This window comes from Spermophilus citellus (assembly GCF_964194105.1).
Source record: "Spermophilus citellus genome assembly, chromosome: 13".
Taxonomy (NCBI): Eukaryota; Metazoa; Chordata; class Mammalia; order Rodentia; family Sciuridae; genus Spermophilus; species Spermophilus citellus.
Window position 1 is genome coordinate 86,806,815 of NC_138193.1, and position 26,956 is coordinate 86,833,770.

The window sequence follows — 26,956 nt, forward strand, 5'->3', positions numbered from 1 at the left end:
ACGGTGGGGTTCCAGTGCAGCGCGGGACTGGGCACACACGGGGTCGCGCCAGGGGCGGCGTCGCCGCTCCGCAGCCCAGCGCTCGCTGGGCCGCCGGGACCCCACAGGGCGTGGGGAGAGGCCCGGCGCGCCGGACGCTGCCGCTGCCCCTCACCCGCGTGCGGAGAGCGGACGACCTCCCGCGCGGACACCACCGGTTGGGGCAGCGGGGGAACTACAGCTCCCGGCAGGCGCCGCGCCGGCCGCGCGCCCCCGCCCCGCGCGCCCCGGCCCCCCGCCCTCCGGCCTCAGGACGGGACGGGAGGGGGGGAGGAAGGGGCTCCGGCGGCGGGCGGGATCCTGCGAGGCGCGTGAAGCCTCGCTGGCGCCTGGTCCGGGACCCAGATGCTGGCGGTCGCGGAGTTTCTCACGACGGGCCGAGCCCGCCTCTGTAAGTAGTCGCCTCAGGGAGTGAGGAGCAGACACCGAAAAAGTTCGCGCCGCCGCCACCGCCGCCGCCGCTTTGTTCTCCCGGCCCGTCGGGCTGAGGCGGCGGCGCCCCTCCCCCACCCGCACGCGGCGGCCGCGGGACCGGGACCGGGACCGGGACCCCGCGGGGGCTGGGCGGCGGCCGCGGGGCTGGGCGGGAAGTTGGGGCGGCGGGCGGCCGGGGGCGCCGGCGCGGCCGCCAGATGGGGCCAAGTTCCGGCGTCCGCTCCGAGGCCAACTTGGATTCGCTCTCGCGGGTGACCACCGCGCCCGGCCCTTCAGGGTCTATCAGTTCCCGGGGTCCCCAAACTAGTTGCGGACGCCACTCACAGTGCCGAATTTTGCATGAGGCTTTTCGTTTCCTTTCATCACTTTACGCTGTACCCGTCTGAAAGGGGTGAGTAGGTGCTTGGAGAGTCCCCCCACCCGGGTTTCCTGATTCCTTTAGGTTTGCAAGTTGCAGCATTGCTCCGAGTTGTTCTCGGCTTTGGGAGGGTTTTCTTGAGATGAAGTACTGAAGAGTGCGACTGTTTCTTTGAGCAATAAAAATAACCACCTACTATGTGATTGCCTGTTATTTTGTTTCAAGTTGTCCGAACCAGAAGCAGAGGCCTTGCGGTCTGCAAGCACGAATATAAAGCAACAGGCAACCTGCAGAGCTTTCCATGCACAGATTGATGGCATGGACATAACTGTCTCTTCAGCCACACCCATCCCCACAGGAAATGAGACTGTCGGTGTCATCTTTGATTAGGAAGGATAAGTTACACCCTGAACTCCTACTCTGCAGGACATGGCCTAAATTTATGAACTTTAGCCACAAATGAAACGAAAACTTTTTAGATGCGCTGATTTGTCCTCTAGAAAATATTATTACGCTTAAAATACTTGTACTTGACGTTGTGGTTCTGGTGTTCTTAGCGATTTTGTTTTTGCTTAGGTCAAGCTTAAACTTTTAATGCAGTAAGGGCAGGGAATACCTATGGATTTGCTGCAGAAAATTTCCATAAAGTTCCCCGTTTTACTTTCCTCTTCCCATATTAGAATCTGGGGTGAGGTCAGGTATGGCAATTCAGCTGAAAGGAAGAAGTTGCAAGTTTTAGTAAAAGTAGTAGTTAAAAATGTGTCAACAGAAATCTTTAAGGTAGCTTCTGCTCCATAAGGTAATAGTATAAATGATATAGACCTGAGCAGATGAACTTTGAGTATTCCAGTTTGAGAAGCTAGTTGTAAAACAGTTCCCATTTCAGGATTACTCAGATTCAAGAATGTTGACTGCTGTATACTTTAAAATTAATTTTTTAAGTATACCAGATAGTCTGAGTTTTTTAGTGTACACATTTTATAAGCTTTCGGTTTCGTCAGATGACCTTTAAAATAGACATTTCTTTCTGTTAAACACTGCCACACACACACAAAGAATGTAATGAGTTTTGGGATATTAAATTTTTTTAAGTTACATAAGAACTGAAAACACTTCATACAGGAAAAAATGAATAGATGATAATTTAAATGCACTTTTCTTAAGGGAAATTTTGGTACAGTTTTTAAAAAAGATCTATAATTGGCAAAAATATTAACCATAGTGAAATTAATTGCTCATTTTTAAAGTAACTATACAGAATAAGGGGAAATTATTTGCTAGTACAAGTTTAAATTTGATTTAATAATCACCATCTTCTGTGCTGCTCGTACTTTGAGTCCCTCCAATTATATAATTCAAATTGAACTTGTTATATATGTATACCTCTTTGGAGCAGCTGTCTTATGAAAAAATTGAGGTAGGTACTTAAGAGATGTTTTAGTTTTAATTTCAGTGTAGGAATAAAGTTTTCTCCACTTGTGTGATTAGTTTATAGTGGTGGTATGTGAGAAATTGCTCTTTGGATATTAGCCAATCAGATTTCTTATATACTACTGGTGCGAAGATGAAGATATATGAAACTCAGCATAGATTCACTTTGCATTGCAAGACTGGCAGTCTGTTATCTTATTACTGGATATAATTTTCAGTGCCTGAGCAGAGAGTACAGGTACTATGCCCTCTCAGTACTCTGCCTGACAATGGAGGGACTGAGATTCAAATACCACTGGGTCCAGGTAAGCAGAATTTTAAAGGAAACAATTTAGTTGAATTAATCTAAAGTAATAGTCATGATTTTGAAAATGTATTAAGTAAATATTGGTATTTTTAAAAATAAGCAGATACTTGAGTTTTTACACAATATACACACAGACCACATCTACACTATTAAGCACAGTGAAACTTGTCAAGGCAAAACATGGACATTGACTTCAGCACACTAGTCAGTGAGTGTTGCACTGAAAAAGGTCATATGTTTTTTTACATGGTAAAAGAGTACATGCACATAATAACATGGAGGTGATGAGGGGACCCAACCTGCCACTTCATTAGCATTCCTAGCACACAAAACTAAATTGAACCTGGACGACCTTTTGCTGGTGGGAGTCATGGTAAATATACTGTTCCAAATAGGAAAAGCATTTTACCTCTTTAGCTTTTACTGAGTACAAAAAGAATGCTGGCTATGCTAAATAATGAGCTATCTTTTGAAATATTTAGTAGCTAGATATGTTTTGTTTTCTTATGATTCTGTTGCCTCTCTCTGCCTTCCTGACCAGTATGTATCAAATGGTCCTAGCTTAAATGTCACTTCCTTAAAGGGACCTTCCTTGAGACCTCAGCTGAAATTAAGTCCCCTTGGTATGCATGGTCATGTCACTTCTCATAGTTTGTAATTGCCTAGCTATTTATGCAAATGTTTGTTTAATGTCTGTGAGTTCCTTGAGAGCCTTGTCTGTTTCTGTCACTGCTATCTTAACTCCAGTGTCTCATAGCAGTCTGGTAAATATTGCTTACTCAATGAGGATTTGTTGAATGAAAATGCTGCTGTTAGAGCTTCTCTTAAGTAGCTACTTTGTTAAGGTAGAAAATAATGTGTTATAGGAAAGGTGACTCTGAGAGGAAAAAGGTAGATGAACTTGTTATATACCATGAAGTAACTTTCAACCAAGTCCCTTAACCTCCAAGACCTTTGTCTATAATAATTTGGCAGACTGGGCTCATGATGCCTTTAATATTCTATGTTTTAAGCCAGGTGTGGTGGCACATGCTTGCCCAGCTGCTGGGGAGGCTAAGGCAGGAAGATTGCAAGTTCAAAGCCAGACCCAGCAAAAGCTAGGGGCTAAGCAACTCATTGAGACTCTACCTCTAAATAAAATACAAAATAGAGCTGGAGTTGTGGTTCAGTGGTCAAGTGCCCCTGAGTTCAATCCCCAGTACACGCCCCCCCCCCAAAAATTCTATGTTTTGATTGCATTCAACAATGGTGACAGATGATGTAAACTCACTTAAACACAATATATGACAGCTCCCCCAAAGAATACCTGAGATGTTCCACATAAACAGAAATTCTATTATCTTTGATTATAACCTCTCTTATAGCTGTTAAAAATAATATATCTAATTGATATACAGTTTATAAATTAATAAAATATACTATTTCAGTCTTCTACTTGAAGCATAAAGACAAAAAATAAAGCAACATACCAGGGTTTGTATAAATTAGAATTGTTAGGTTTGTTTTTTTTTTTAATACTTGGTCTTGATATTTTGCTTCCTACATCTTGTTGCATCTTACAGAGCAAATCAAAGTTCCCTAAACTAAACAAGGAGAGGGAAACAGAGGGAATGAGTAGGCTGAAGATAATATGACAACTTCTTGGTTTCTTACTGTTCATACTGCAACTTTTAAAAAAAATCACTTTTGTAGAAGATTATATGTAATTATAAACAGTTATCATTAGTTCTTTTAGGTAAATTGTATTATTAGTTACTACTATTTAATATTAATTGGTATATAAAATAGAAATTTATTGGGAAGATATTGATCAAATAATATATAACAGTGATATTATATTTTTAAGAGATTGGTTTGTATACAGTGTTCATCAATATTATACTATTTTATTGTGACAGTTCAGCTTTTTACAACTGTTGAGTCAGACATTTTATGGAGTTCATTCCGTCTTAAGACAACCTGTTGCTAAGCGGTTGATGTGGAATGAAATATTAGAAAAGGGATTTGGAGTCCAGAAAATTTTAGTTTGAATCTCAGTTCCATCACTTATTAGCTATGTAATTGTGGGCAACCAGCAACTTCTTGAAACTCTGGTTCCTTTTCTATAAGAGTTAAATCTCATAAGGATGTTGCAAGGATTTAATGAAGTTTGTTTATCTCACTTGCAGAGTTTAGCATAAGGTAAGAGGCTTAATTTTTTTTTCTTTTTATTTTTTTGTACCAGGGATTGAACTCAGGGTTGCTTAACCATTGAAGCCACACCTCCAGCCCTTTTTATTTATTTTTTTATTTTGAGTCAGGGTCTTGCTAAGTTGTTTAGGGCCTCCCTAAATTGCCAAGGCTGGCTTTGAATTTGTGATCTTCTTGCCTCAGCCTCCTGCTGGGATTACAGGCATACGCCACTTGCCTGGCCTTAATTGCTATTTCTTTTGTAGTTACCATAAAAATTGCTCAAACTTACTGAATAGTTTGAGCACTTACTGTAAGCTAGGTATTGTTATAGGTACTTACACAAGTAAGTAAGTAAGTAGTGTTTCCATCTTCTGCAATAACACTGAATAAAACCAATCCCTCTATTAATACCCCTTTAAGTATTTGACGACCACTTAGTCTGTTTGGTTTTGTTAAGCACATGTTTATCACATGACATTGCTTTCCCCTTTATTGGATGCAGTTTTTTCTTCAACTCTAAATCTCTGTAGGTCTAGAAATGTGGGCCATGAAAATAAACATTACCGTATACAGATTGATGCTGATGCATTCTTGGTGCCCAGGGAATTTGGTTTTGCATTAGTCTTCTAGTCAATATATATGTTATATATATAACATTTATTATGCCATGAATTCATAGGAAATAGGTTTCAGCAGTTCAGGCTCCTTTCCATTTGTTCTCACAAAATGTGCTTCTCTCTCGGGCTGGGGATGTGGCTCAAGCGGTAGCGCGCTCGCCTGGCATGCGTGCGGCCCGGGTTCGATCCTCAGCACCACATACCAACAAAGATGTTGTGTCCGCCGAGAACTAAAAAATAAATATTAAAAATTCTCTCTCTCACTCTGTCTCCTCTCTCACTCTCTCTTAAAAAAAAAAAATGTGCTTCTCTGGGTGGGGCAGGGTGGGGCAGGGTGGCGCTTCAGCTGAACCCAGGTACCTTTCTCTTTGGCTTCCTTCTTTTTCTGATCATTTTTCTAGTCACCCATTATATTAACAGTGCGTATTAAACTCTTGGGTTCATAACCCAGTCTCATATGAACAATTTCCAAGTCAACATTTTCCTTTTTCTGATGCACATTTAAATTTCTGAAACAAAATGCAAAGCTTTACATTTATCCTTGTAAAGTTTCACACTCATTTTAGTTTTTATTTCTCCTGTATTTGTTCTATCTGAAGATTGTATAAGCATGTCACCTGTGTCTTCATTAACGCACACATAATGAAAAACAATGTAAAGCTAAGAACAGAGTTCCAAGGCTCTCCCCTAAAGAATTATGTAAGTTGACAGAGCAGTACATTTCCCAATGACACTTAACATTCAACTCAACTCACAAACAACATATTTGGAAAAATAGTATGGAAAGTACTTTAACTTCTGAACTTTTGTTTTCTCAACTATAAAGTGAGTTGTAAGGATTAAATAAGGTAATACATATACAGTGTTTGGAACAGTGTCCAGCAGATAGTAAGAGTTCAGTGAATGTAAGGTATTATTTCCTCCATCTAAGAAGCTGTAATAGTCATTTTTTCTAAGTTGTAAATGCAGTGGACTTGGCATTACTTTTTCTATTTGAATTCAGGCTGACATCTAGTGACCATTTTATTCTCTGTTTATTCACAAACCATTTGCTTCATAATCTATTCTTGGATTTAGTTAAAGAGTTATAACTTTATGTATCTAATTTTTGAAATTTGCTTATCTGCTTCTCTAGCCCCCAGTATTTGAAGCAACTCTACCCAACTTCTGGATTATGACTCTCTCATTCTGAGATCTTTCTCCAAGATTGTCAGAGTCAGCTTTGTGATTACACTTGATCACAAAGTGTATGGAGTGGACTGCATTTGGGCCCAGAGGCTTGAACTCACATAAAGTTGCTTTAAGTCTCTTATTCAAGAGACTCAGGTTTCAGTTCTTAATCTTTTTCTGCAGCTATAATTTAAAACAGTTGGAAAAGAAAAGCAAAATACAAGTTGAGCAATTCTGTCTGTGATCTGTCAACCTTAGCAACATCCTCCCTGAGCAAGTGATTCTCAGTTCCTTGTTCTTGTTGAGAGATATTATGTGATTGTGGAGAAGGCACTAGATAAGAAAATATGTAACCTGCATTCTGATTTCCACTCTATCTCTTCATAGCCATGTGACACTATGTAAATTGTTTTATTACCTTGTGCTTTAGTTTTCTCATCTGCAAAAATGATAATATTTCTCTGTCAACTTTCAAAGAGGTATTGTGAGATACAGTATGTGAAATGAACTATTAGGTACTGTACAGTATAAGTGTGGAATAATAATTTATTTGAAGGTAGCTATAGATACTTTTAACAGTTTTTCTGGTCTCAGTTTTCTCTGAGCTTTCTTTTATAATACTGTATCTGCATGTCTTTGTTGTTCTGTCATGTTCATCCTAAATTCAGCACCATTAACTACTCTGCAGCATGTCACTCTATGTCCACACTGGATGCCTTACTTTTTCATCATTGGAATTGTTGATAGGTACATAGATAGAGTTTAGAATCCTCTCATGAGCCATTTTACTTAGCCACGTGGGGTCATACCAATGTTTTTTTGTTTTGTAACTTTCCGAACTGTTTTCCTAACAACTGTCATACATATTTAATTGTATCTACTGTTGTCTTTCCTACTGTTAGAACTTCTTATGATAAAATCATTTTATCCTGTTTTCCTATCTTACGTATTTATGTCTTTGTTGTCCGGTATATTCCCTCCTGGTCCCTTAGCCTTCTGAAAGGAATTTGTCAGCAAAGCAAGTAAGGAGTCATATTTTGCAGGATTAGACTTTTAACATTATATTAGGAAATTGTTATACATCTTTTATATGACTGGGTGGTATATGTTTTACATCTGTGTCAGTGTCAGTTTTACTTTTCTTTTTTATCCCTTCTGTTTTTCTCTTCTTGTCATACTCATTTATAATTGTACAATAAAAGTGTTGAATTTCATTGATTTAAAATCTTGCACCTTTTTTAAAAGTGATTATTTCTTCAAGTTTCAAGTGTTAGCAGTGCCGGGGATATTTTTTAAAGCAGGAGGCTCTCTCTAAAATTATTCCTGTAGTAAAAAATGATTCTGATAGCTAGACCAAAAATGGCTACTCATTGTGAATTATAAACATACAACCAAAAATTATCGTTTTAAAAAAGTATCGGAATACATACATTTTTTTAAATTAATGTCAAGTGAATATAAACTATTAAACTTTTTAAAAATTCCTTCTAGGCTGACAGCATTTCAGAAAGCATCTACTTTTCTTGATGGATCCATTCATCAAATGAAATATGCGTGTACTATTTTTAAAAGCTTTTTACTTCATCATAGAAAAGTTTACCCCCCCCAAATGAAAATGAGGACATTTGAGAGAGTGATTTGAGAAAGTGTCTTGTCAAATCGGTGAACCAAAGGATAAGTACTGAATAAATTAATCTAAAACACTATTTTTTAAACCAGAAGGCTCTCATCTTGGCAGAAAAACAATTTTGATTCAGTGTGTATCTTATGAAATGAAAAGTGAGAGACAAAAACAGACTTAATATAGATGAAGATATTTAGTAAATAAGCATTGTCAACTGTATTCTCATGAAGATAACTCAGTAATGTGAAATCCTGTACAAATCCTTGATTGTGGCCCTAAAAACAAGACTGTTTTTGATGGGACTGATATTAAGAGAAGTAGGACTATTTGTGCATTCAACTCACAGTGATAGAATTTGTAATCATCGGTATGAATGGCTTAATAGAGGAAATAAAGAAGATTTCATCTACATCCAAAAGTACAGTCACTTTTTTTTACTGCTGTTATTTTGAAAACCTTTCATAACCATTTAAAAATAATTGACAGCTATTTTTTAAAGATTAAAGAAAGGCAGATGTCTGCAAATAATTCTCCTCCATCAGCCCAGAAGTCTGTGTTACCTGCAACTATTCCTCCTGTGCTTCCAACTCCTTCTCCGTGTTCAAGTCCTCAGACAGGACTCTCTTCCCGACTCTCTAATGGAAGCTTCAGTGCACCATCACTCACCAACTCCAGAGGCTCTGTGCATACAGTTTCATTTCTACTGCAGATTGGCCTCACACGAGAGAGTGTTACCATTGAAGCCCAAGAACTATCTTTATCTGCTGTCAAGGATCTTGTGTGCTCCATTGTTTATCAAAAGGTACTGTGCTAGCTATTTATTTCAATTGTTTCTCTAATAATGTTTCTAATGCATCTCTATCAATTATATATATGTGACAATAAGTTAGCATGTAACAATGAGTTAACCCATAATGGATCCATCAGTAATTTATATCCTGATTATGAGCATTTTTAGAAATATTCTAGTAGACTATGAGCTGAAAATCTGAAATTTCAGAACCTAATTGGAAACCTGTATTCCAGATTGAGAATACCACTTATCCTAGCTTTAAAATGCTGCTGCTCTGTCTCTTAAAAGCAGGAGAATCTATAAAATCAGGGGGATATAAGAAATCTCATTTGCTTTCTGAGAAAAAGGACATTGAGGTGGCTTACCAAAAAGGCAAGATACAGCATCAGCTGAGTCCCAGGTCCACATTTTGTGTTTTCTAGTTGCCCTCTACTCTCTTTTGTACACTTTCCTTTCCCTTTAGATCCTGATTATTTTTCAGAGACGGTATTTGGTCATGTTTGTTAAGTTCAGTCTGTCAACTTCCACTTTTTCTGTGTTCCGATCACTTATATTTAATACAGTTTTCACTATAGATATATTTAAATATACAGGTGGTCTCCTGCTGATAATAGTTTGATTTAGGACTTCTCAACTTGATGATGATATGAAAATGGTACTCATTCAGTAAAACTACTTTGAATTTTCCTAGCTAGCTATACATGGTACAGTACTCTTGCAATGCTGGGCAGCAGCAGCCAGCCCCTGCTCCCAGTCAGCCAAGCCATCACAAGGGTAAACAGCTAACAGCACTACAGTGTACTGAGTTGCTAAGTTACTGATGTTTGGTAGGCTAGGTGTATTAAATGATTTTTGACTAAGTATTTTCAACTTAGGATGAGTTTATTGGAATATAATCATAAGTCAAGGAGCATCTATATAAAAATATTTGCTATTTGTTTTATATTTGTCCCTTCTGTTCTTGGGGACATTTTACCCCTTCCTTTTCTGCCTTCTTTTGAATTGAGTATTTTATATCATTTCATTTTATCTTTACTGCTGGTTTTTTATTATAAAATTGCCAAACAATTCTTTCAGCTATTTTCCTACTGTAGGGGTCAGTGGTTTACATCAAAAAGCAAAATCTAGTCTTCCACTTCTTTTATTTCTATATACATTAGTTCTTATCATTCACAGTAGTCATGCTCTAAAATCTCTGCAACTACTGAATTAGCAAGTACTGAACCATTGCTCCTAGTGGAAATACAGGTTAGGTTCCTCAGGCCTCTGTTCATAATATTTTTGTTAGTAAAGAAATTAACCTTGTACTCACACAGTCAGTAGCACCATAACTCATGGCTGAATAAAGGTTGATTAACTCAGCCAGAGTTTAGAGCCAATGGAAATTATCATACTTAAGGACCAGATGATAATAATCTGAAGGGTTTTTTTTCCCAGACATTTAAATTGTATCTTTCATTATATGAGCTTGCCATTTGTTTTCCCTATACTGAAAATGTAATAATCTGGTAATTTAAAATTCATTGAGGTCCACATCTAATCACAGTTTAATTAAGATAGTTGCACCTAGATAGAAAGAAAACAAATGCTAGTGACTTTGTTTTTTCTATTGGCAGTTTTCAGAGAGTAAATAGTATGATACAGTTGTCCCTTACCTCAGGACCATTATCTGTTATGGCCTTCAGTTGAACAAATACTTATGGTCCAGTCACAGTGCTAGGTACTACTGAAGCTCCTGGGAAGAAAGATTCCTTGCCCTTAACAATTTATGTTTCAGAAAAAATGAGTGAATATCAAATTACTGTAATGTAAGGTAGATCGTGAAGGAAAGGTTCAAGATGGTAAAATGACTCAAATAAGAAAAACTCCTAGACTATAGAGTTAGGAATGCCTTCCTTTTTGCTTTTGCCATCATCTCCTGTATACTTCACCTGGGGAAATAAACCTTACTGCTAGTATAAATAAACTAAGACTTTAATATCATCAGTAGTCAGTAAAAGAGCAGAAACGAATCCATTTATGCACAGGTTGACTTCTTTTTCATGGTGAAATGAATAAATCCTTGGGTACTATGTAAGCTAGGCCTAGGTATTTAAGAAATTCATGGAAATCTCTGCCTTCCTTGCTTCCCTGAAATAAACTAGGCAAGCATTTGTAGTTGCTAGCTGTGAGAGGTGACAAAAATATGTGATTACTTATGTGAAAGTATTACTGCAAGATTACTTACAAAAGTGTGCTGATGATTCCTAAAAGCATATTTGTGATCCAGGTTACTTTCATAACCTTCAAACATGCCACATGCTCTCTCATTAACTAGGCCTTTGTGCTGACATTCCTCTGCTTCAAATAACCTTTCCCCACCATATCCTCTGCTTGGACCTCCAGCAAATCTTGCTGATTGTTAATTTTCGCTTTATTTGAATGTATGTACCATAAAGCTCTATGAGGCGAGATAACACAGCCACAGTAAGTGCTCAATAAATATTTCTTGGTTGAATAAAGAAAGGAATTCAAGCTAGACACCATGACACACATCTGTAATTCCAGCAGTTCGAGAGACTGATGCAAATTATATAATTGCAAAACAATTCTTTCAGGATTCAACAAATCTTTAAAGATTCTTTCAACAATTCTTTTGCAAGTTCTAGGCCAGGCTCAGCAACTTAGCGAGACCCTCAAAATAAAAAGTACAAAGGACAGGGGATGTACTCATAGTAAAGTGCCCTTGGGTTCAATCCCCAGTACTAAAAAAAAAAAGGTGGAGGGATTCATATGAAGCAGCATGGTATTGTACTTAAAACATGAAGTTTACTAGTTGGATACCTTGGTTTATTATCTGAAAAATGATATTAAAAATAGTCCTCATTTTATGGGTTTTTTTTGTGTGTTGTGTATATGTATATATGTATTAAATGTTTATAAAATACTTAGCCCAGGACCTAGCACATAGTAATCACACAATTTTTTTAAAACAATATTTAAAAATAAATGTTAGCTTGTCAATCTGATCTCACTGGGTTTCTAACTAAAAGATCTCCAAATCTCTAGCCACTGTGTTTTAAGATTGCTCTCTGTTGAAAATATAATAGAATTCATCAGTGGTGATCTAGAAATGACTGAAAGTTACTAACCAACTAAATGTATGTCAACTTCCAGTTTTGTTCTTTATGAAATATACATATTTGTCAATCTGTTTTATATAGAAGACAAATTGATTTTTTCTTTGATCTGCATAGATAAATTCACAGTTTTCTATTAGTTCTTCTAATACTTTTTATTGGTACAGAAAATTAGAGGTTAATGGTTTATCAGTTATGTGATTGATTTACTTTTCTTGTATGCATGTGCAATTTATGATTTCTTTATTAGAATAAATATTCATCTTTCTTTAGATTAATGGTGATTGCATATATGATCAGAATCATATAATTTTGAGTTCGCCTAATTTAACTAGATAGTTAATTGTTAAACAGTGAGTAAGCATGCTTTTTTGTATTTCCATACCCTCAGGCTATTGTATCTAATATAATGAAATTAAGATACTTCTGCTTTATATACACATTCCCAAGGTTAAACTGCCAAAATTAAAAAAAAAAAAACATACATACAAACAAAAAAACCTATAGAGTCGCTACAGAGGGATAATAGTTAATAGATTACATAAAATCTTTTTTGTTGCTTTTGTTTTTGTTTGGTTAATCACTGAGCCACATCCCCAGTCCTTTTTATTTTATTTATTTTTTTTATTTTGAGACAGAGTCTTGCTCTAGGGGCTGGCTAAGTTGCTGAGGCTAGCCTTGGATTTGAGATCCTCTTACTTTAGCCTCCCAAATTGCTGGGATTACAGGCATCTGCCACTGCGCCAGGCTTAAGATCTTTGGTATCATAAGAGGGATAAGAAGACTAACTAAAAGTATGTAAATGCAAATCAGAGGTAAATTAGTATAAAATGGAGTTAACAATCAAACTTCTGAACAGTAGGAAACTCTTTCCCAGATCAGTAAACAGAAACAAAAGGGAAAATTACAGTGTGCAGATTTTATTGTACAAAATTGTGATATAAACATGTAAAAATAATAAAAACAAAAGAAAGAAAAATCTTTAAAGTGCTCAGAACAGAGCACTTTAAAGTGAACACTGACCTCAAATATTTGGTCAAATTATATAAAAATATATTTCACAAAAAAATTAATAAAATGGGAAAAAACATGGGGAAATGTTCAAAGTAGTTTTAAAATAAATATAGGCCAGGCACAGTGGCACATGCTTATTATCCCAGCAACTCAGGAGCCTGAGGCAGGAGGATCACAAGTTGAGACTAGTCTCAGCAACTTAGCAAGACCCTGTTTCAAAACAAAAAATAAAAAGAACTGGGATATAGCTCAGTGGTAAAGCACCCCTGGGTTCAATCAAACCAAAAATAAAAATAAATAAATAGATTAGGTATCATGTGTTCAAGTAGGGGGGAAAAGAAATTTGTATTCTTGATATGGGGCAGAACATAATAGAATCTTATAAAAATTTAAGGCTTATAGTGAGTTTAAGTTAATCCATTAAATTCTAACAAGGATAAAACACAAAATATATACACTGAGATTTTTATTTTCCAAGAAAATCTCTTTTCAATCAACAGATAATGTTTAGTTGAGCTTTGAATTTCATGACACATTTCAAGGGTGGAATGGGGTGGAGTCTCTTTTGTTTTTGTTGTTAGCATAAGCCAAAACTTAGCTTCCTTTTTTTTTTTTTTTTTGAAGCTTTGAAAGCCTTCCAGCATCCATGATACATTGTGATTGGTGCTTACTCATCTCTTATGCTTAGAAATATCTTACTTAAGCAAATGTTTGGTAAAGGACATTTTACCTGCTCTTACTGCTACCTAGGGATACTACAGATAATCTTTGATGGTAATTACTTGCATTGATGAAAAGATTTATAGTTGTCAGCACTGAAAATAAAAAGTAATGAGCATATAAGCACCAGTATTTGTTCCCATCCTACTTCATGTGTCTTGTGTCTTAGTTGTGCCCAAGTTGCTCTCCCTAGTGTAGATAGTTATTTAGTTTGTCTTCCTAGGGTTTCCTAAAACACTTTAAAGTTCTCAAGATGTTTGCTCCCTCAGGACACCAGTGGACCTTTTCCTCATTTCACATATGAATGTGAATTATACTGGGCGCATGCCTGTAATCCCAGAGGCTTGGGAGGCTGAAGCAGGAGGATCTCAAGTTCAAAGCCAAGCCTAAGCAGTTTAGCAATTCAGCAAGACCCTGTCTCTAAATAAAAAAAAGGGTTGGGGTTGTGGCTCAGTAGTTAAGCGCCTCTGGGTTCAATTCCCAGTACCACACACACACACACACACACACACACACACACACAAATGTGGATAAGCCCTTGTACTGTTCTTAATTGTGGAGTATTATAGTCTTGGTCTCTGATTTTAATATATAAGATCAAATTAAACTGTGGTTCTTAACTGAGGAGATTTTGATACCCACCCCAGGGGTCATTTCACAATGTCTGAGACATTTTTAATCTTCCCAATGGGAGCGGGGAAGCAATGCTACTGACTACTAGTTGGGTAGATGGCAAGAGTATTGTCACAATGCACCGGAGAGCCTCCTCAGTAGTTAACTGGCCCAAAATGTTAATAATGCTAAGGTTGAAACCACTTATTTAAACTGACACAAAAACAGAATTTCTGACCTTTGGAGAAATCTAAAACTTTTCTCTATTGACAGATCTTAGAATATTTCTTAGATTAAAATCTTCTAAATGTAAATTGTAATTTGAGATGTTCCAAGTAAAATTTCAGGTTGGGCTTGGGCATTTTTGTTTGTTTTAGGAATAGTGCATGGTTTCTTTTGTGAATATGGATATAGTTAAACAGTGAATGTAAGATTTTAACCTGTAGGGGCTGGGGTTGTGGCTTAGTGGTAGAGCACTTGCCCTCACATGTGGGACACTGGGTTTTATACTCAGCACCACATAAAAATAAATAAAGATATGTCCATCTTTAACTAAAAAAAATACTTAAAAAAAAAAAGATTTCACCAGGCACAATAGCTTACACCTGTAATCCCAGAGGCTCGGGAGGCTGAGGCAGGAGGATCATGAGTTCAAAGCCAGCCTCAGCAATGGCAAGGCACTAAGCAACCCAGGGTGACCCTCTCTCTAAATAAAATACAAAATAGGGCTAGGGATGTGGCTCAGTGGTTGAGTGCCTCTGAGTTCAATCCCTGGTACCCCTCACCCCTAAAAAGATTTTAACCTGTGTATATATTAGAGTCCCTTTTTTTGTTTTTGTTTTTTTTTTAAGAGCTGGGGATTGAACTCATGGCCTTGTGTATGCTAAGCAAATACTCTGCAACTGAGCTACCCCACCAGATTCCTATTTCTTCGTATTAGTTGGTAAAACAAAATTAAGCACAAATAATATATCTGTCTTCTAGAGATTTATAAACTGAGGATAGCACGCTGTGGTTTCTTTGTTTTTTGTTTGTTTGTTTGTTTTCATGATAAAACCCAAAGAACTAATGGGACTGGCAATCAGACATATCTGAGCAGCAGGTGGAACTGGGAATGAGCCAAGTAAAAATTTGCTTATCAGATCCCAGGTGGGAGGCACAATCAAGAGAATGATTACAAGTGAGCAAATAAGTACTGAGGGAATAGACCAAAACTTTGGCCCATTTTATAATGATGCTTCATGGGTTCCAAATAGTGAAATTGCATTAGCTTTGTTATTAGTTTTTTTTTTTTTTTTTTTTTTTTTTAAGAATAATCCAAGGAAGACATAGCAGAGTGTATTATCTCAGTAGAATTTCAGTAGCGAGGAGACAGACCAAGGATGCAGAATTTTTATTTTGTCACTTTCTTCTTTTGTGTGAAGTTACAATCATAATACTCATCTCTATAAAAAAATGTGGTGATTAAAATACAAAGCTGATAATACAATGTCTGGCATATAATTAGTGTTCAGAAATAGTAATACCTGTGGTTTTTTTAAGTGTTTTCAAATCTGGAAATATCATTGGTCTTGTAGAAGCCTTAAAACTAATAAATATCAGAACATGTATAGCCAATACTGTTATTTTGCTTTGCTCTTAACTTTTTAGTATTTAGCAAACTATAAAAAATAAGATTCATTGTTTATCTTATTAAAGGACAGGGGTTACTTGTTTTAGGAACTTTCAGGAAAATAAATAAGATGACTTATGTCAAGCGCTTTGTACAATTTCTGGTGCATAATGACTATACTCAATGTTATCTTTCCACCTTGCTTTCATATTGTCAGGAGGATTAGATGTTACAGCCATAACATTACTGCTAATGTTAATTTGTTGAATGAACATAGTAACTGGAGTGAAAAAGGAAATACACAGAAAGCAAGTCTTTTTAAGTTTGTAGCAATGTTTAGCAAAATCAAAATTATTCTGACTAAAGCTGACCATCTGCGTTTAGCTGATTTTAAAACATTTAGTTTTAGTTTTGACCATTTACATGATACTAAACCTGAAGACAGCGATTGCAGCCTGATTTTATGAATGATTTTGGTCTACTGAATGAGTATATTGTCTCTGTAGAGACGGGTTGAGTATAATTTTCAGGTTCTGCCAAGGCAGAGCAAAAAAACCCAGCTGTATCTTTTGTTTTCCAGAGACCTATTGTCAGTCTGTCTTGTTTTCTCTACTCTATTCTTTTTTTACTACAGCTGTGTTACAGTGACTTGGTGACATCCTCCCCTTTTCCCCTACATTCTTTGTCTAGGCAAAACATTACTAATCTGGAGGCTCAAACTAGAAGAAGAAATTTTTTTTTTAATTCTGCTTATTCTGGTTAAAACCTTGGTCCCAGAAAGTTTGAATTAAATATAATCAGAATTAATAACAAAACAAGGAAATAAAAGAAAAAAATTGCTCTGGTTTGGGTCAAAAAGGCAGGTGTTAATTGAAACAGCTTTTCTGGTATGTAATATCCATAAAATTCTGAGTTGGAGATTAATGATGAAAGGTAAAAATAAATTCAAGTTCATGTTGAATAATTTTCTCATTCTCAACTAGACTTTATTGCTTTGTGTATATATCATAAAGTCAATGGAATTCTTCAACACTTCAAAAATTGATGTTAAGGGCTGGGGATGTGGCTCAAGCGGTGGCGCGCTCGCCTGGCATGCGTGTGGCCGGGGTTCGATCCTCAGCACCACATACCAACGGGGATGTTGTGTCCGCCGAGAACTAAAAAAAAAATAAATATTAAAAAAAAAATTCTCTCTCTCTCTCTCTCTCTCTCTCTCTCCCTCCCTCCCTCCCTCCCTCCCTCCCTCCTCTCTCACTCTCTCTTTAAAAAAAAAAATTGATGTTAAGTTAATATTAGACTTGGTTCTGGGGAATTTAGTAATGCCAAATTAATTGCTTAATATTCACCAATCTGGAGCCATAGCTTAGTTAATGGTAGAGTACTTGCCTAGCATGTGTGAGGTCCTGGGTTCAATTCCTGGCATCACAAAAATAAGATTAAAAAAATAATAATAGTCAATAGATTTTTTTATCTTTTAGAAATCTTAAAACTAGTAAGGACCTGTTAAATAACTACATTCTAGGTTCTTAGGGATTTTAGAGGAAACCTGAAAAGAGAACATTCTTGCCAATTATTTTCTATTATCTGATTTATGCATAAAAAGACTATCTTAGTATCAAATTTGAAAATCATGTAAATATTCAGCATCTCAAATTAAGGGCATATGAAAAAAATCTGTGGTGCTGAGAATGTTTTATATCTTAACCTAAGTGGTGGTTACATTTATATAAATTTCCCAGTGTCTCTATACTCTTGACTCCTTTATTCCCTATATCAGGGTTTCTCAACTTTAGCACTAAATGGCATTTTGAGCCAGATACAGGCTTGCGCACGCACACACACACATACACACACACACAAGTGGGTCTGCATGTGCATAGTTTTCAGACTTCCTAAATGAGATTAGTTACTTATTATACCCAAAACAAAAACCTTTTTTAAAAAAAGTAAATTAAGTGGCCAGTCACAATGGCACATGGCCACAGTGGCTCAGGAGGCTGAAGCACGAGGATTGAGAGTTCAAAGCCAGCCTCAGCAATTTAGCAAGGCCCTAAGCAACTAGGCAAAACCCTGTCTCTAAAAAAAAAAGGGCTGAGGGTGTGGCTAAGTGGTTAAGTGCCCCTGGGTTCAATCCCCAGTACCAAAAAAAAAAAAAAAAAAAAAAGGAAAAAGGAAATGTATGTTAAAACTCCCATGGTTTCCCAGTATATTTAAAATGAAATCCATACTCTTTTAAAATAATGATAAATTATTCATTCAAATAATGTTAAATTCTGAAGCTTCTGTTTATATGCAAAAATTGTATGATGTGACCAAGTAAAATAAAAACTTGCAAGCTTCCTAGCTCATCTAACATTTTAGTGACAGAAGTTTAATGACATGAGCTTAACCTTAAAGAACTCTCAAAAGGGCTGGGGTTGTGGCTCAGCCATAGAGCGCTCGTATAGCACATGCGTGGTCCTGGGTTTGATCCTCAGCACCACATAAAAATAAACAAAATAAAGGTATTGTGTCCAACTACAACTAAAAGATAAATATTAAAAAATATTTTTTTAAAAAAAGAACTCTCAAAATATGTGTTGCTTAAATAATTTTTTTGCAAGTATTGGAATCTTATAACAAGCATAAGTTAATGCCATAAAAAGGAACTTCTGTAAAATTCTTGTAGAAAAATGAATCTTTTGTTCTTGAAGCCATATCTTTCATGGAAAATCAAAGAAAAGAGTCCAAAGTGAATAAGGAGAATGTGTGGGAGTGGGAATTTAATACCTTTGTGATGAAATTCTGTTTCTTTCCCATATGGACAGGGAAAAGAGTTCATTTTGCACAATCAAGAAGGCTCATAGGTATAATCTGTAGAAAGCAAATCAAGAAAAGCCAGTTAATTCTCATGATAATTTTATGAAATAGGCACTGTTTTACAGATGGAGAAACTGAGGTAAGATTATACAATTAGTAAGATTTGAACTCAGGGCAGTTTGACCTTAATTTTACTGCTCACTCCACATCCCATCAATAGAGACTAGTAGAAAGCAATGCAGTTGTGAGTGCAGGGAGAATAAGAACTTCCTTTGTTAATGGAATGATCTCTATTGCTAAGTAAAAAATTTTAAAAGGTACAGAAAAGTGTAGTGTGCCACCATCCATGTAAAAGGGGAAAACACATTCATGTTTACTTGATTGTATATAAAATATTTTCAAGATTCTGGGCGGTATTGATTATAGGATAGATAACTAAGCAACTAGGACTTAGATTTTGCCCTCTACTCTTTTTAACCCTTTGAATTTTTTTTAAATATATTTTTTCTAGTTGTAGATGGATACAATATCTTTATTTATTTTTAAAGAGTAGAATATCCCAAAGTATAAAATAAATATCCCTGAGTCTATATGGACATTTATAAATGATTGAATAAACAAATAAATGGAGGATAATAGACGAATCTCCTAGGTAGAAGAATTCCAAATAATTTTTGTAGATATTCTACCTTCAAGGAAAGAGAACATAACTTTCTGCTTATTAAGTGGGGGATGCTCATTTTAACTTACTTTGAAAAAATATGGTCTGGACAGGGGGTGGGTGGGTAGATTTGCAGTGGAGAAATTTGGCAAACCTTAACTCAGTCAACATCAGTGATGTCATATAATAGCTTCCCTTGATAGGATATAATGAAGATGACACAGAATGGCACTTAACCTCTGTGGTCTACCTCCCTGACACCAATAATCCCAGTCTAACCATGAAAAAACATCAAACACATTCCAGCAATGGGGCATCCTACAAAATACCTGACCAGCACTCTTTAAATACAACAGTCAAGGGCATTAGAGTCTGAGGAAATCATCACAGCCAAAAGAGGCCTCAGGACGACTAAAGGTAATGTGGTAACATGGATGGGATACTGGAACAGAGAAAGGACATTAGGTGAAAACTAAGGAAATTTTAATAAAATATGGGCTTTAGTTGATAAAGTTAGGTGATTAATTTATAATGTACCAAACTAATGTAAAATGTTAATAATAGGGTATATGGGAACCCTCTATGTACTATTGTCTGAATTTTTCTATAAGTATAAAACTATTTTTAAAAATAAAGACTATTTTTAATATATTGAATAATGTTTTTAAAGTAAATTTAGAATTCAGGTGTCTATGGGAAAAGAAAACCTGAGCATCTTTTCAAGTTTTAAGCTCCAGAGGTGGTTCTGATGTGTAACCAGAGTTAAGGCATTGTTTTACGTATTTATTCATGCTTGAAAGAACTAATTTCTGAATTTGTTAAAATTATGAACAATATCCCTGTATATCCATTTCATTGGCAGATTGTTTTGTTTATTTTGCATAATTGTTTAGACTTTTTAAAGTGTGTTCTCATTGTTTATTTCCTGTTTCTTCTTTTTAGATGTTTATCTTTAATATATTTATGCTTCCAGACTTCTAATATTTTTAAACCTTGGCCACAATGTTTCCCTCATGTTCAGTGACAGTATTTAATCTTTTGTTGTTGTTTTTTCCAAGCTACATTTTCTATTATCATTTAGTACTGACCCTTGCTTTCAGATAATCTTACCAAACACACCTAAATCTCTTACCAGCCATACCATTAAATTATAATCTCGAGTAGCAAAAATCCATTTATTTTAGGCTAGTTATTACAACTTTTCCCCTCAGAATTCTTAATTTGTCAATTTTATAGATGAGTATATTATGAAAGTATTTACTAGCCTAGAAAATGACTTTATTCTTTATTACCACCAATAGCTTTCCAGCCTCTGATGTATAAATTTTTATTTTAAATAAACATTTGTAATACTTTCTGTAATTTTTTAACTTGCTCTTGGATCTCTTAATACCAATTTCTTGTTGTTATTATTCATTAGGTCATATGTCTGTTAAGAAGGTTATATTTGTTTTTTGTCCAAGCTGTAAATTTATTTTAATGTTGTTTTCCTTCTTTCATTGGTATGTTTATTAAATTCAGTTCTTCATTACCATTCTTTAGGACTTCTGCTTTGATCAAATCAGCATTAATGATCCATATGTTTTGTTAAAGAGAGAAGTATTCTTCATCTCTTTTCATTTTGTATTATATAATCCAGACTCTGATTTTTATTTCCCATACATTAGCTTCATTCTTTGTTTCAGGAGATTGCTCTGGTCTCTTCTATTTCAGTTTATTTACACAATGCTATAAGCATTATTTTTTTTAGGTAACAGATTTGTTCATATTATTGCTTTGATCTGAGTCTCTCCCTCTTGGATACAGAATAATATGAACCACCAGTATTTATTGATCATAGTGCTATCAAGAAATTTAATTTTGACAAGAACCCTATAAAGCCACACTACTATGTTATCCCCATTTTATAAACAAGAAACTGATAAAGGGATGTTTCATAGCTGATCTAAGTTTCTGTAGTTAGTAAGTAGCAGAGCTTGAACTAACTCTGTCAACTCCAAGGTTTTTAGTATAGTCCGCCAGGCCTGTGTGCATATTTGTGCTATTTCTGCCCGGTTCTTCCCTACCTCATTCTTCAGTCTCATGGCTACACTTCACCTTGTTCCATTTACCTTGTACTTTCTCAACAATGACACTTACATGTTTACCTTTAGCTTATGGAACCCATGCATGCCCCCACCAGCTTCTTTAACTACAGTTCTGTTTAAATATCATTCTGTATCCTTTACTACACTTTCCCAGTTATTTATTTGCTTTTATTTCTATGATTTTGTTTTTATTTCATTTTCATCATTAACTTAACCATGTGGTATAATATTTGTGTTTATTTCTTACTAGATTGTAATCTCCTAGAAGGTAGTATCTTTTTTTCTGTTTACACATTATGGGGCAAATACCTTGCATTTAGCAGACTTACAAGAAATATGACTTTTAAAATTCAGCTTCATTCATACAAATATTTTATCAGAAGCTAGACATGGTAGTACATGTTTTTAATCCCAGTTACTTGTGAAACTGGAGCAGGAAGATTGTAAGTTCCAAGCTGGCGTAAATAACTGATCAAGACCCTGTTTCAAAATTAAAAAAAAAAAAAAACAGGGATAGGAATGTAGCTTAGTGATAGAGCACCCCCACCAGCATTTAAAAAAAAATATTTTGTTAGAGTGTTTATTTTTATAAGGATGAAATGTGGAATTTTTTTTATTCACTGTGAAAAATTGTTGGAACTAAGTTATGAAGATATTCTCTAATTAAAATTTTAACATTTTAAAATTAATTTATTTTAAATTTTAAATAAAAATGTAATAATTTCCTGAGTCTGTATTTTTATTGTTATCTTTCCAGCTGAGAATTATTATAGTGTTAAATATTTTAAAGCATATTATGAACTTTTATAAATCCTATTGGGCAACTCAAATTATTGAAAATAGAATTAGTTTTATAAAAATCTAAATATTTCTATTTTTTCCTATTATTTAACAGGTTCAAAAAATACTAATAATCTCCCAACTTTCTAATGAAGTTCTTGTTTTCAGTTTTTTAAATTTTAACTTTAAAAAATAAAAGATTTGAGAACTCTTGAGAGAGAGATATAAAAGATTTTTCTCATGGGGAAAATTAAAGTCAGAAAACAAGAGGAAGGTAGGTTGCTTCTGCACCTAAAAACACCTGCCATAGATCCTAGACTGGTAAAGTAGACTACAAATTTGGCTTGTTTTTTTCTAGTAGGCAAAGTAAACACAAAAACATCACTGATTATATATGATCCAAGTTGCTCATACAAAACTAACCAGGGAACTTTTGTTTCATGGGTCCTCACAAAGCAGGGCTATTGTATGAAGTAGTAAACTCTATCACCAACAACATCCCTAAAATAAATGCATTTATAGTTTTATGTGATTTCTTTCAGGCCATTCAACATAGGCCTGATAAGGCCTGACACACTGTATAGTTTATTAAAAAATATTTTGTGAGGAGCTAAAATAAGTTATGAATGTTCATAATTCTTGAGACCTGAAGAATTTTCTAGAGCAGCATATCCCAAGACCCTAGTAGGTTTGAAGATGATCTCATTTTTAAAAATTGATTGGGAAACTAAACATGGTTATTTTGTAAGGCCAGTATTTAAAATCCTCTCTTAACCTCAAACTATTTACTATTAAAAATATTAGTCATACATCTTCATATTTTAGGCCACATACAAATCCCCAAAGTGTCTTGGCACTATATTGACAAAATGGAGAAGCCTTAAAATGATACAGATAGGGCATATGTGAACAAATCTGCAATTCTCCTGCTCTGGCCAAAGGTTTTTTTTGTTTGTTTGTTTGTTTTAAAGAAAGGTATTGTAAATGATGCATTTGTAATTACAGTGAGTAAATATAAATAAGGTATTAAATAAATGCTAGAGACTGTGTGTCTGGCAAAAATATTGGAAATAGCAGTCTTGTGACTATAGTTTGATTATTATTGGTCTTCTAAGCATTGTTTTACAATGTACTAGGATGGTGGAAGTGTTCTATATCTGTCTTGTTCAGTATGATAACTTGTAGCTAGCATGGCAGTTGAGTGCTTATATATAATGTGGCTTGAGTGAATAAGGAATCAAAATTTTATTTTTACTTAATTCTAATTATTTTACATTTAAATAACTGCTTGTGATTAATAGCTACATTAGGCAACCTTAATAGACACCTGAGATAAGCAGCTTATAAAGAAAAGGTTTGGTTTGGCTCACAGTTTCAAAGGTTTCACTTGCTTTCAGTGAAGAAACACATAATAGTAGAAGCATGAGGCAGAATAGAACTGTTCACCTCATGAGGGAACAAAAGACAGTTAAAAAAAAAAAAAAGACCAGGGTCCCACAGTCCCTTCAGGGAACAATGACATAAAAACCTTCCAGTAACCCTACTTACCACATAAGTGCTCCATGATCTCCTAATAGCACCACCCCAAGGTGCCAAGCCTGTAACACATAAATCTTTGGTGAGGACTTAAGATCCAAACTATAGTAGCAAATATAGAAACTATATATCAGACAATGCAGTTCTAGAGAATGTGAAAAACTACTTGTCTTTCAAGCTATATAATAATAAGAGTATGAGTTCAAGATTATATTCTTCATCAGCAATATAAAAATTCTCTATTTCAAAGAGGTGTGGGGCTGGGGATGTAGCTCAGTGGCAGAGCATTTATCCAGCATGTAGGAGACATTGGGTTCAATCCCCAGCACGACACAAAACAAACAAACAAAAAAAGTGCTTTCATTCAAAGAGATTTTGTCTTTTAAGATAATCAGTTGGGGCTGGGGATGTGGCTTAGGCGGTAGCGCGCTCTCCTGGCATGCGTGCGGCAGGGTTCGATCCTCAGCACCACATACAAACAAGGATGTTGTGTCTGCCGAGAACTGAAAAATAAATATTAAAAAAAAAAAATTCTCTCTCTGTCTCTCTTTCTCTCTCTGTCTCTCCTCTTTCTTAAAAAAAAAAAAAAGATAATCATTGACTATTTATAAATTTACTTTTCTATTTTTGAATTTTAACCACAAAGCTTGAGTGTGGTTTTTTTTGGATATCAATAAAATTGCTATCAAATAGTGTTAAGCTAAAACACTATTAAAAATTCTCTCATAACTTTGAGACATTTACTTATAAAAACAGAAAGTTATGAGTATATTGATATAGGACTATTTTCCCACAGTTTCCAGAGTGTGGATTCTTTGGCATGTATGATAAAATTCTTCTCTTTCGCCATGACATGAACTCAGAAAATATTTTGCAGCTGATTACCTCAGCAGATGAAATACATGAAGGAGATCTAGTAGAAGTTGTTCTTTCAGGTAAGTAAATAACTCCTTTTATTTTGTTCTTTTTTATTTTAATTTTTGCAAAGAGCTTTATTTTCTGCATTAAATGCTATGTTCAGTTACATTTGGTCTTGGTACTATATGGTTGCTTACTTCTTTCCTCTATAAAATAGTCATTACTATGTAATTTTACTTTTAGGAAGATTACTTACTACTTTCACAGATGAAAAAAGTAGGAAAATGAACTGCAAATTACTTGGGTTTTACTAAATTAATGGAATTGTCAATTGAACTGACAAAGAAATATGTTCTTTTTTATCTGAATCAAATAAATAAAACAATATTAAAATTTTGTTTTCTTTTTCCCATTTTATAAACAGTTTAGATGAGGGAAATTGAGGTTCAGAAAAGAGAATCGGAAAAAAAAATTAAAGATATGAAAGAGGAAATAACAGTACTGGTTTCCTTGGCTTAAAAAAAAATGCTTCTTCCTAGTAGGGACTGAATTAGAGAAAATTATATTCCATGATTGTATAATTATGTGTCAAAATGAACCCTAATATTATATATAACTAAAATGAACTAATAATATCAGAAAAAATTCTTCTTCCCATTTTGTTCCCAATGAGCATTTTCCTCTTTACCTTATTTGCTTTTGCCATTCCTTGTTCCTTAACTCCATTTTTAGTCTCATCAACAGTTTATGGGCAAGATTGTTAGTGACATATGTAAAGGGAGAAAGAATGTCATAATTATGCACATAATAGGTCTGTGATACTTTTTGTTTGACAAGAAAGGAAGACTGATAGAAAAAGCAAATAAACTTGCCACCTAAGAATTCAGAGTCCTGCTACCTCGTTTCCCTCACCCCACACTCATCTTTGAGCCTATTCTTTAGAGCCTCTCTGACCAACATCACCTTTCTTTATTAGTTCCTACTCCTCTTATATTTCTGTTCTTCTCATTCATCTAGCCCCTCCCCATCACTCTTCTAAACTACAACCCCAAACTATGTATGTATACTTTCCATTCCTTGTCTTTTTCACTCATGAGGGGCTTCCACTCCTTGCCTTCCCTGCAAGTCATGCTCACGTCTATTCCTTCTTTGTATGGACCAGTCGGAATAAAACCACAAGGATGTATAGTAATTATACTTGCAGGTTTGTTTTTTTGTTCACTGAGAGGGAAGGAGTCTCTCTCTCTCTTAATCACTAAGACTATGGAGAACAAACAGATTGTATCATGGGATCCTAAATTAGGACTCTTTTCCAACAGAAATTTGTGATAAATTGAGGTTAAGTTCCACAGTATTTTCATTTTAATTTTAGTGTTTTTTCCCCGGTGTATTGGAAGCTAAACAATTTTTAATTAGTTAAAATAGATCTAACAACTATTTATCTTCTTGTCATTATATGAAAATGCTTATGAAGGACCAAATAATCTGCATACGGACCTCCAAGTTGAGTTGGAGTTCAAAATTTGAAGCCAGTGGACTTTCTAAACAAGTTTAAAATTCACAGTATAGAATGTGGAAAATAATTTAATTTTATGGTCAAATGAAAATTTTAGAGAAATGGTGATTCTGTTTCAACATAAATGTACATGGTGAGCATTTCTGATCTCCTTGTAATTACAAATGCAAAGTTTATTTTAATACTTCTCTTTTTAAAAGCTTTGGCCACAGTAGAAGACTTCCAGATTCGACCACATACTCTCTATGTACATTCTTACAAAGCTCCTACTTTTTGTGATTATTGTGGTGAGATGCTCTGGGGATTGGTACGTCAGGGACTAAAATGTGAAGGTATGTGGTTTAAATTTTTTCATATTTGCATTTTTTATTATTAAAGAAAAAACAAGTCATAGTTGGATCTAGTAGTAACCAGGGTTTAGAATTGCAAAGATTAGCTGGGTGCAGTGATTTGGGAGGCTTCAGCAAGAGGGTCACAAGTTCAAGGCCAATCTCAACAACTTAAGCCCCAAGCAACTTAATGAGATCCTATCTTGAAATAAAAAATAAAAAGGGCTGGGAATGTAGCTCAGTGGTAAAATACCCCAGGTTCAATCCCCAGTACTGAGAAGGGGAAAAAAAAAAAAAAAAGGATTGCAGAGATTATAAGATTCTGTTCCTACTTCTGCCACCTACACATTTTTATTCGTAGGCAACT

The 26,956-nt window shown here is 35.4% G+C and overlaps 1 protein-coding gene across 3 annotated transcripts in view; it reads left to right on the top strand.

Moving 5' to 3' along the window:
• Nucleotides 1–250: 250 nt before the first annotated feature.
• PRKD3 (protein kinase D3) overlaps nt 251–26,956 on the top strand; it is a 66,827-nt gene continuing 40,121 nt past the window's right edge. The window contains exons 1-4 of one of the 3 annotated variants that reach the window (XM_081264078.1): nt 251–430; nt 8,696–8,955; nt 24,683–24,821; nt 26,461–26,592. In XM_081264078.1, coding sequence (XP_081120204.1) covers nt 385–430; nt 8,696–8,955; nt 24,683–24,821; nt 26,461–26,592 — 577 coding nt within the window. In that variant the 5' untranslated portion in view covers nt 251–384. Of the gene's footprint in view, nt 431–598; nt 866–8,020; nt 8,956–24,682; nt 24,822–26,460; nt 26,593–26,956 lie in introns of those variants that run through there. The other 2 variants (XM_081264079.1, XM_081264080.1) reach the window with 2 other exon arrangements.